General features: G+C 37.4%; 1 protein-coding gene across 5 annotated transcripts in view; it reads left to right on the plus strand.

The window, feature by feature from the left end:
- The window catches only part of PLS1 (plastin 1), a 103,534-nt gene that overhangs the window by 62,753 nt on the left and 28,694 nt on the right, over window positions 1–12,087 (plus strand). For all 5 annotated transcript variants that reach the window (XM_019656946.1, XM_019656951.1, XM_019656950.1 and 2 more), the window contains exons 5-9: window positions 915–1,047; window positions 2,364–2,445; window positions 7,037–7,202; window positions 7,284–7,426; window positions 9,220–9,315. In XM_019656946.1, coding sequence (XP_019512491.1) covers window positions 915–1,047; window positions 2,364–2,445; window positions 7,037–7,202; window positions 7,284–7,426; window positions 9,220–9,315 — 620 coding nt within the window. The remainder of the gene's footprint in view (window positions 1–914; window positions 1,048–2,363; window positions 2,446–7,036; window positions 7,203–7,283; window positions 7,427–9,219; window positions 9,316–12,087) is intronic.

Consider the following 12,087-nt stretch of genomic DNA (forward strand, 5'->3'; position numbering starts at 1 on the left):
TGAGAGAGAGAGAGAGAGAGAGAGAGAGAGAGAGAGAGAGAGAGAGATGGATGATAAAATTTGAGGGTTACCTGCCAAATACGCCCTTAGGAAAACCGCCTAATTCTAGGAACTGTAGTAATAATGGGGGAGGTCAGCTTACTACTGTATGTTACCCAGTGATGGAAATGATTTTCTTTTAGGTTTTATATTGTTAAATGATTTCTATATCTACATAATAGTAATAAAGCACTAGAACATTTTTCCTTTAAGTTCCTTTCTATTTTCCTCACTGCATAGCCCAACAGCACTTTCTGCCTCAAGGGCAAGGTACCCATGCTAGAAGCCATGTATTGAAAAGTTGAGGATGAAGGGGGCTGAGCGTAGTACTGGTATCTAGATTCGTGTCACTTTTCTTATAGCAGAAATTCCACAGAAATGGACCTCTTTTATATATTTGAATGACTCCTGATTTAAATCAGTATTTCTGTTGAAAGCCCCAAATAACAGGTCTGTAAGTTTTTCAGGAGTGGGAGTGGGGTGGCATTGGTTGCTGTGGATATTTGTTTCTTGTATTTTTCCCCTGGTGTGTGTGTGTGTGTGTGTGTGTGTGTGTGTGTGTGTGTGTGTGTGAGTGACCGCTGATGTTTGCCTTCTGATTCATTTGGGCTCAGAAGCAATATTTTTTGGAAAGATTTTAGAATCAAACCGAATATTTATTGTGCTTGTTTAAGATATATACCTTATTCTCCCCTTATATATCAGATGAAAAAGTGGAATAAATTCCGCTGTCTTCTTTTCTTAAACCCGGTAGTGTTTTAGTAGAGTTTTAATAATTGGCACTTATAAACTTTGAACAGAAATTAAAAACTATGTTTTTATAGTGCAGTGAATTTTGTGAAATGGAGTTTGCTACTAAGATTTTCTGTTTGCAGAGGAAGAAAAAGTGGCCTTTGTTAACTGGATAAACAAAGCCCTGGAAAATGACCCTGACTGCCAGCATCTCATACCCATGAACCCCAGCGATGGCAGTCTTTTCAAATCACTTGCGGACGGCATCCTTCTTTGGTGAGTTGAGCATTGGGTTCAGGGAGCTGTGTTCTTACTGTCTCCATTGATAAGCATTCGGTGAAAATCATCATTCAGCAAATCTATTGTCTTTTGGAATTAGTTAACAAGTATTGTAGCTCTACATAAGTCTTGAAGAATTTATATCACCTAGAAAATTAAGTACTATATGTTTTTTAGAATTTTCCTTCAAATGCAATCTCTTATTTTTCTGGTGCCTTTCTCATCTATTTTCTTAAGAATGCCAGGAAACTTCTGAGTTATTCCTCTAATGCATTTGAAAATGTTCACAGGGTTTCTTTTTTCACTTCTCAGTAAGGGAGTGTTGATTATTGACTAGCACAGGAATGTGGGGAACTGTAAAAGAACGCTATACCTCATCTGTGCTTAAGTGACATTAATGTTGGAATTCAGCATGGTCACACCCTTGGTTCTTTGCAGTCTGTTTCTGCTCACTCCCTGGTAAACTCTCGAAGGGCATGACTTATCTTTGTTGTATGTACTATAGTCCCAGCATACTTCTTTGAACAAAGAAAGTGCCTCTTCTTGTTGTGTATAAAAATACAGAAAACTTACAAAGAAGAAAATAATCATCACAAATATTCTTATCACCCATAATTAGCTATTATTAACATTCTGGCACATATCTGTCAGTGTTTTTACTTGAAAAGAAGAAGAAAAACCTACTCATGAATTCAGGGTATTAGTTTTTAAGACATAACTTATAAAATATACTTGAGCTCTACCTATAATTCTGGTCTCTTCCTCTGACCTTCAGAGAAAATTTCTGTTATGAATTGAATGGGTATTTTCCTATCTTTATTTTAAAATATAAAATATATTGTAAAATACAGAGAAAATTTATATTAATTTTTTTTTAAATGTTTGAGTTACTGAGGTTTTAGAAAGACCAAGTCTCTGGCTCCTTATATTTCTGCAACATCAGCAATTTCACAGTGTTGATACCACTTTATGAAACTTGGCTTCTTGAGAATTTCTTTGTTTACATTTCGGGCTGTTGAATATTGATCATGAAATGAAATAAAGACAAGAGTCACATAACGAAAATGCAAGCGTGTTTTCAAAAATTAGGAGGAAATGCTAAGATTACTATTGAAGTGAGTGATGATTTGTTTTAGGTTAGGGAATATTTTCCAGATTTTAAAAATTAAGTCCCTAATATGAATTGCAGTATAATATTGTAAAGAAATAGGTTATTATTACTTTTCAAAATTTAACTATTTTGTTTGCTTACAAAAACAAACTGAAAATATTTCTGGGAGTCTTGCATCAAATTGTTTCCGTTTTCTCTTTAGCAAAATGATCAACTTATCTGAACCAGATACGATTGATGAAAGAGCCATTAATAAGAAGAAGCTCACCCCTTTCACTGTTTCCGTAAGTTTGTGCCCTTTGCCAGTCATCATGCGACAGTGCTGTGAAGCGTAAGACCTTTCTTAATGGATGTTCAGGCCCAGGCATAACCTTTGATTTAACATAATTTCAGTTTCATATGGAAACTAGGTTTTCATTAAATAAAAGATCGGCTGCATTTTGTCATGAATAAAATTAAGATCCAAAGTACTTTGGATGAACTTCTTTACTTCAGATAACAGTATTCAGGTTAAATTATTGTAATTATTGTTATTTTTATTAATAAATATTTGCTCGATGCCAGTGTTTTTGTTGGCTGGTTGAAAAAAAGAATAGTGCATAGTTTTACCCTGTTTTACCATTTCACATTTTTAGCTACTCTTTTTATACTAAGTTTTTCTATTGTGAGATGTGCACTTACATCTTGTTAAAGTCCAGGAATTTATAGTCACCATATAGTTTCCCTCAAAATGACTAGATCAATGGGTAGATACTAATATTTACCAAGTACTTGCTAGGTACCAGTCACTGTGCTAAACATACTACATGAATTACCTCTTTGACTCCTCCTAGCAGCCTTAAAATAAGACACTATGATTTTAAAGATGAGGAAGTTGAGGCATAGCCGGAGTGTGATCCCAGCGGTCTAGCTCCAGAACCCATCCTGTCAATCTCTGTGCTATACTGCCGCTCTCATGTGGTGCTAGTGGTAGCAGCTGTTTAATGTTCTAGTCACAACTGTAGCTATTAAAAGGGAGCTACTGCTAAGCTGTTTCCTTCATTTCTATGGCAAGTACAACTCTTGATTTTGCTGAAGTTGTTAAGTCTCTTCTGTAAGAAAGATGTGACCTTAAAGCAGTGGCACGTGGTTAGTTTCAGACTTTCCAAGGGGAACTCCCATTTTCTGTCATCCTTGAGAACTATAGAATTAGATGTTGACTAACATGGCTTTTTTGTCACCCACTCTAATAAGCCAATAATGTTGCATGTCCCTAGCAGGAACTATCATTCTTGAGGAAGCCCATTTCCGATTGTAATTTCCAGAAGGTTTTTTTTTTGTTTTTTGTTTTTTTTTCATATCTTGTGTCAGGATGCTTCATCTAAGATCTATGATTCTTGAAAATATTTACATATGTCTTATTTCTAGAATACATCATACAATTTTTCATGGCACTGAATCTGAAAAACAGTATTTCTTATTGTTGTATAAATTTATTTGGTTTTACTTTTAATACTTGTGTGCAGTGAATTAAAGAGAATAAAGAAAAATTTATTCTGTAACTATTTTGCAATAGCTATAAGATGCGTGTGAGGGGCTAAGTCTTTTATGGTTTTATTTTTAGAGATAGCATTCTTCCAGTGTAAGTAGGGTGTAACAGTGTAGGTCTCAAAGATGCTTGAAAGAGTGTACTAAAGTAGAATGAGAAAAGGAAGGCCTCTGGGAGAGGGCAAAGTGTTACTGTGGATATTAAATCTGTCTTGTTTATTCAGTAATTTTAGAGCTCTGGGAATAGATCTGCTAGAAAACTACCAGTTTCCCATGAAACTGTATCCCGAAGAAGCCTAATTCATTTGTATAAGATTGTAAAGATAGTGACAACATAGTTTTTCACCTTATGATGATGGGTTTATGTAGTATCATGATGTATGAAAGAAGAGAAATATAAAAGGATGAAGAGGACATACAGCAACTGTGAAAGCAGGGGAAAGGGATAGGTCAGGTAGTCAATAGCAGGACTCATTTTTGATCTTGGAGGCTTTCTCATTTATCTTCTTTTGCCCAGTGTACTACTGAGCTGTATATTCTTGCTTGCTTATCATTATTGAAAGAAAAATTAATTATATGAATAAGACTAAAAGTAGATTAGTGATTTAGGTACCTAAAAGTCAGGAAACTAACAAGAGCGGGTATAGGAAATTGAATCTGTTCATTATAATATGCTAAAAATCCAGTGCAATTAATATACTCACATACATACAAAGTATATGTGTATATACTTTATACTTACATGTACAGAGGGTGCCAAACAAATATATACACATTTTAAGAAAGGGAAACTGTATTAAAATTTTGTCATACTCAATATATACCAATAACAAAAGATGAACACAAGTCACATTTGACTTCTGCAATTACAAGAGGTGCTCAAAGTGGTTACCATCAGCGTCCAGACACTTCTGATTACGACGAAGTACTGCTTGAGCAACGCTGACCAAAGTGTCCAGTTGTATACATTTTTTTGGCACCCCTGGTATATACAAATGTTCATATACATATTATATATATATTATATATATAACTTTAATTTCACCTTACATACAATTACAATTAAAGTAGGGAAATCATAAATCTCACTTGGACATTCCAAGTGGAGCAAAAGTGATGATATATGAAATAATGATATCTGAATAACAAACCATGCTTTTCTTTTTACCAACCCAATGAGTGTCCAGCACAGCCCTCTAAAAATCATTAACAAAAGAGAACTAACTCATCTGGAATTGAAACTTCTTGGGAAATGAAAATTTGCAAAGTGGTATGAATTGAAAAAAAGAAAACCTTTAGTACCTACATGAGATTATTAGTAGAGAACTGGATAGTTCATTAATCAAAATAAAATGGACATGAGAAGCCATCTAAAACAGCTGTGTAAATTTTTTCACCTGGTAAAGTGGGCTCTATCTTAGGCATAGACCGCTCATTGATACACAAGAAAGATAGGAGAGAATGGATGGCTAATCCAAGATAAACTGCTGTGTTTGCTGTGTCTTTTGTTGGGATCTCTGCGAGGTAAGATCCCGGTTTCACAGATCAGGACACCGCGACATGAGGAAGAACACTTCTCACCTGTCCTGGTTGTTGGAGATTCCCCATTGTCCTTGTCTGTGCCCACCAACACAGGTCTTCAGGAAGAAAGGCTGAGCAACCTGGGCAGCTGTCCATGTTAAGACTTGGAGACCAGCTTCTTCATGGGGTTTTCCCATTACTTCTTGTTCTTAAGATGTTTAGAATTGGCTTTAGACAGTAATGGTTGTTCTATTCCCTACATACCAGTGGGGCAATAATGGTGTATTCACCAATTAGAAACTGCGATTTATTCGATAAAGCACATTTTAGCTCTTTACTTTCAATCCCTTTTTTAGGCTAATTACTTGTAAGTCATTTGCTATACTTGTAAAGCCAACATTTTTTAATAAAATTAATGTCCAAAGTTGGTTTCCTATATCTTAACAGCACAACCTGTTGATAAAATAAAGCTGAGTCTTGCAGCTTACTGTAGTAAGACAAACACCCCCTGCAAAGCCCTGGCAGTGTCTTAGGAGCTGTAAAGGCCCTTCTGTCTTGGCTGAAGTATGAACTGTACATGGGGACTGTTGGGAGATGAGGCTGGAGTCAAACCCTAAAGGTTTGGATTGCCATATTAAGGATTTGGATTTGACCCTCCCCTTTCCCTCCATATCTTCAATGACCCTTGCCCATTCATCCACTTATTCAATAAATATTTATTGAGCATATGCCATGTGTTGAGTCCTGGGGAAATAGCCCCAAACATATGAAAAACCTCTGTTGTCATAGAGCTCAGACTCTTAATTGGGTGAGATACAGTAATAACCATGTAAGTACATAGTATGTCCGAGAATGATAAGGAGTACAGTCAGGAAAAAGGGCCAGCAGAGGTCGTGGTGTTGCTTACTCTTTTGTGTAAGAAAATCAGAGAGGGCCATTAGTGCATTTGAGCAATCTTAAAGGAACTGTGAACATTTGGGGAAAGTGTGTTTCAGGCAAAGGGAATAGTAAGTTCAAAGGTTCTATGTGGCTGGAACAGAGTGAGAGCACATAGTGGGAGATACAGGGACTATTTGAAGGGCTATAAAGCTAGGGAACACCATCAGGCTTCTATCTTAGTAAGAGCCCGACGGCAGAGTATCGTGGAAGCCATCTTGTAGAGAGTCTGAGGATGGAGGTCAGGAAGGAATTAAGAAAGCTGAAGAAAGGAACTGACAGTTTCCAGAGGTATTTCAGAGGTGGAACTGACCGATATTGGTGACTGGGTGTGGGAGGCAAGGAAGAACAGGATTCTGCTTAGATTTCTGACTTAGGAAGGAAGAAGGCAAGAATGAAGGTTGGTCCTATCAAACAAGACAGGAAATAAAGAAAAGCCACTTTTAATGGGATTAGAGGAAGACCAGGGAAGTGTGGCAAGAAAGCTGTTGCAGTTTTAGACATACTGGTTTTGAGGTACTTGGGGGGCACCCAATGGACCTAGCTAAGTGAGCATATAGGCTGAGAGCTCAGAGTGGGGCTGGGAGAAAGTGTGGGCCAGAAATACGGATTTGAAAGTCACTGGCATATAGAGGTAATATTGGGTCATCAGGAAAGTCATGATGCATTTTTGCATTGAAAAACATAGAAAAATATGTCATGACTTTCCCGATGACCCAATAGTTAAAATGGTGGGATTTTTTTGAGTAGGGGTGTTCTGCTTGTATAAATATTACTTATGTTTAAAGATCGGAAATTTCACAATCCATTGTTTCTCATTTACCTGCACAACTTGCTGATAAGACTTTAGAATGTTTTTCCTCATGGGTGTTTTTCTTTGTGGCAATTCAGGAAAATTTAAACCTGGCCTTGAACTCTGCCTCAGCCATTGGTTGTACAGTGGTCAACATTGGCGCACAGGATCTCAAAGAAGGGAAACCTCACTTGGTCTTGGGACTTCTCTGGCAGATCATCAAAGTCGGTCTTTTTGCTGATATTGAAATTTCCCGGAATGAAGGTAAGGTCATCAAAAAGATTTACTCTTCATTGAGATACACTTATCTCAGGACGAGTTTATATTTCAGTGTTTTCCTCTCAGCTCTGATTGCGCTGCTGCATGAAGGTGAGGAACTAGAAGAGCTGATGAAGCTTTCTCCAGAGGAGCTGCTACTGCGATGGGTGAACTACCACCTGACCAATGCAGGATGGCATCCCATCAACAACTTCAGCCAAGACATTAAGGTTGGATTTTAATGTTCACGTTTGGGCTATACAGAAAGGATGTAGAATGTAAAAAATGAAACCTGTTCAGACTTAAATTTGAATCGAAGTTTAATTCACAGGGACACAGTATAGAAAATGGAATTTTGCATTTCTCTAAGAATTATAATCACAGAATCTTTTACTTTACAAAAACTAGTTTATCGGCTTTTCATAAGAAATACAGCTTGCTGAGAGAGGAAGGAGATACTCGCTTTAGCAGATTAAAGAATATGTTCCCATTTTATATGCCACAGATAGGCCAAATTGTAATGAAGATGTCAGTCTCTTAATTTGGACTGAGAATTACAGCTGCTCGCTAGACTAGGGCCCTTGTGGGCCTGATCAGTTCACCACTCTTACTCCCACTTTAGCAGCAACCAGCAAATAGGAAACGAAATTACCTGAGGGCACATGGAGGCCATAGACGAAAGGAGGTCTTCAGGTATGTCTCTCAACCGAAGTAGCTGGAAATACTTGCCTACCTACTGAGAGAGCCTTGTCAAGGAAACTGTAACATTCAGCCTGCCTAATAATAACTCTCTCATGGTCTCTGCTTGGTCTTTTTCTGCTCTGTGCTTTTGTTTTTTTCATACTAATCAGTGTTGGCATTAATTCATATTTTCTTTTCAGATATTAACACCTTCAGTCAGGTTATGTTTTTTCCATAATGGTCCAGATGACAATCTCTCTTTGAAGTGACATTGTAACTTTTCTCTGCTTTCATCTGTTATATGCTCATTTAAAGTTCTACTTTGGGGGAATCTCTTATTATAAAATTCAGTTTATCAGATATTTATTAAACCCTCCTGTGGGGCATTATGCCAGGCAAGAGGGATGCAAAGACCCAGGTCTCGAGAAGCCTCCCGATTACACAGGGAGGGAAACGTCTCATAGGTGGATATTTCAGTTACCTATTACTGCATAACAAGGCACTCAAAACTGAAAATACCGATTTGCTGTTTGTCATGATGCTGTTGCTTAGTGACGCTTGGCTGGGTGACTCTGCTTCAGGTGGTTTGGGTTGGGATCACTAATTCTTTGCATGTGGCTGTCAGTTGGGCTGATCCCGGAATGAGTGCAGGGGCACCACTCACAGGTCTGGTGACACTGCTTCTCCACGAGGCCTTTCCACATGGCTAGCCTGGGCTTCCACACAGCGGCATAGTCTCAGATAGTTGGACTTCTTACGTGGAAGCTAATTTCAAGAGGACGGAAACAGGTGCTCTTAAGGCTTGTACTTGGAAGCCCCAGAACATCACTTTAACTACATTCTATTGGTCAAAGCAAGTCACAAGTCCAGTGTAAGTTAAAGGGGAGGAGAAGCAGACTCTGCCTTTTGATGTGCAGGAAAGAATTATGATAGCCACCTTTGGGTGAGACTTCAGTGGATGATTTCTTACAGTGTGGTCACAGCTTATTTATAGAGGTGGCCATAGGGTGCTGTGTAGTATAGAGGAGGGCCCGTCATTCATGCTGGAGAATCAGGGAAGTCTTCCAAAAGATAGCACTTGACCCTAAGCTTAATTGATCCCGATGCTTGCCAGTGTAAACAAATGCAAAGGTGAGAAGGGTATTCCAGTGTAGGAAACAGTGTTGTTAGAAACTCTCAAGTGCAAAATAGTATGGTGCACTCAGGAGCCCAGAAGTAATAAGTTACTGTTATCATCCCATTCTTTGAGATGAGGGCAGTTTCTTCAGTTTGAGCACTTTTTCCTAAATCCAATGATGAGTTTATTCATTTTTAAAATTCTATTTCATGTCTTTTCCTGAAGGATTCAAGAGCTTATTTTCATCTGCTTAATGAGATTGCACCTAAAGGAGACCGGGACGATGGACCTGCCATTGCCATTGACCTTTCAGGATTTAATGTAGGTAGAGTTTTTAATTAAAGAAAAAAAATTTTGGGGGGGTAAAATAAACATAACATAAAATTTACCATTTTAACCATTTTTAAGTATACAGTTCAGTGGCATTAAGTATATTCACTTTGTATGCAACCATCACCAGTGTCCATATCTACAACTTTTTCATCATCCCATAGTGAAATCTGTCCCCATCAAACACTAATTCCCCATCCCCTTCCCAGGCCCTGGGAACCACTGTCCTATGTTCTGTGTCTGTGAACTTGACCAGTGAGTACAGTCACATGTAGAGTGCAGTTCTCTACAGGCAGCGTTCCCTTGAGGATCCCCAGCCCTTCAGTAAAGCTTGGCCCTCTGCTCTTCAGAAGTTTTTTCATGGCTCAGACTCCAGGTCTCTATGCTAAGTAATCTGGCTGTCATGACTGAAGAAAGGGAACCGCAGGATTCTAACTGTGAGTATGTGTGGAATCAACCCTCCACCTCCTTTTCCCTGGTGCCACATAACTGGAACTCACAGGGTGTTTTTGTGACTGTCACTGTGTACTAGGAAAGGCAGCAACAGGACACTATTAGATTGCTAAGCAATTGATGATCAGTTCTTCCACCTTAGAATCAGAAATACACAAAATAAAAGTGGTAGTTCCCTAGTGTTTATGGTTTAGGAAGGGCAGTGCAGATCCTGAGCCATCTAACACATTTCCTAGGGAGCCTATTCTGTTAGCATAAGTTGTAAATACAGGGATGGTTCTGTCTAAACATTAAAATCTAGTCAGACTGTAGTTTCTATGAAAATCTATTCTTATAGTGCAGCATTCACAATATTAAGTTTTAAAGACAACTTGATCCATCCACGTTGTCACAAATGGCAGTATTTCATCTTTTCTTATGGCTGAGGAATATTATCATGCTAAGGGAAACAAGTCTGATAGAAAAAGTCAAGAACCATATGACTTCACTCATGTGTGGGATATAAAACTGGAAGCAACAAGCAAACAAGACACAAACAAACAAAAACTCATAGACACAGACAATAGATTAGTGATTATCACAAGGTAAGGGTGGAGGGGGTGCTAGATGAGGGTCAAGGGGGTCCAATATGGTGATGGAAGGAGAACTGACTCTGGATGGTGAACACACAATGTGATATATAGATGATGTATTATAGAATTGTACTCTTAAAACCTATATAATTTTACTAGCCAATGTCACCCCAATAAATTTAATTAAAAAAAATAAAGGCAACTCGAGTCATTACTAATTATATTTCACATTATTATAATGAAACATCTAAGAATAAAAAAATTAGGAACTTAGATAATAATATAGTAATAACTATGTATAGTGCCAGGTGGGTACTAGACTAGTCAGGGGATCACTTCTTAAATTATATAAATGTCTAACCACTACGCTGTACACCAGAAATTAATATCAAATAATATTGAATGTTAACTTAATTGAAAAATTGGGAAAAAAGGAGGGGGAAAAGGTGAAGGGCAATAAGATGTCCAAATTTCCAGGTATAAAACAAATATGTCATGGGGATGTGATGTACAGCATGGGGAATATAAATATAGTCAATGATATTGTGATAACATGGTACAGTGTCAGATGGTTGCTGGACTTATGGTGATCACTTCTATAGGTATATAAATGTTGAACAACTATGATGTACACCTGAAACTAATATAATATGTTAGCTATATTTTAATAAAAATCTTTAAGAAAATTAGGAACTTAAAAAAACATGGAAAATGTCAAACATATTCAAAAGTGGTCACCTAAAAAAATGGGCACCTAAAAAAATCAACAATAATCTGTAATAACATCAAAATACTTAGGCAACATTGACACTTCCAATTGCCTCATGAATGTCAGATATTCTTTTTTTAGTTTATTTGAAATAAGATCTAAATAAGGTCCACGTATTGTGATTCATTGACATCTACATTAGTAACTTTTTTTTTTAATTTTTTTATTGTTAGTTTCAGGTGTACAGAACAATGCAATAGTTATCCTTTTCACCCCTCACAAAGTAACAACCCCCCTCCCCCCATCCACTGCCCTCCCACCCCCGATATCATGCTTATCTATTACAATTCCATTGAATCCGTTCCCGCACTCTACTCCNCCTCCCACCCCCGATATCATGCTTATCTATTACAATTCCATTGAATCCGTTCCCGCACTCTACTCCATGTCCCGAGGTTATATATGTATATATAATTATCGTTGACATACAGTATTATTCAACATCAGTTTCAGAAATACAATGCGGTGGTCAGGCCTCTACATCACATTAGTAACTTTTTATTGTTGTTTCATAGCATTGAACCTATCGCTTTCTCTGATTTCATTTACATTTCTACCTTCTTGCAAGTCTGGCTTACAGAATTAGATAAGTTATTATCCTTGGTCATGATATACTATGCATCATGGGTTCATTTATGTCTATTTGTTCATTCATTCATTCATTCATTCATTCATTCATTTTTGTTTGTAGTTGTTTGTTCTGAAATTGTAACAAGCACCTATCCAACAAGAAAGCTGAGGCCTTGGCATTGATTTACATTTAGCTATGCAGTTCTTCCCTATCCCATCTCTCTGCCTTACCTAACCATCTTGAATCTTATGTTCATTGTTCTTTTGCTTTTCATTTTATATATTTTTCTTTCAACCAAATATATTCCTTACAAAATTAATTTTTTTTAAACTTTTTTTTTGGTAAAGATTTTATTGGGGAATTGGAGGAGGGGAACAGCATTGGGGAATTGGGGAAGG

This window comes from Hipposideros armiger, unplaced genomic scaffold (genome assembly GCF_001890085.2).
Source record: "Hipposideros armiger isolate ML-2016 unplaced genomic scaffold, ASM189008v1 scaffold_270, whole genome shotgun sequence".
Classification (NCBI taxonomy): Eukaryota; Metazoa; Chordata; class Mammalia; order Chiroptera; family Hipposideridae; genus Hipposideros; species Hipposideros armiger.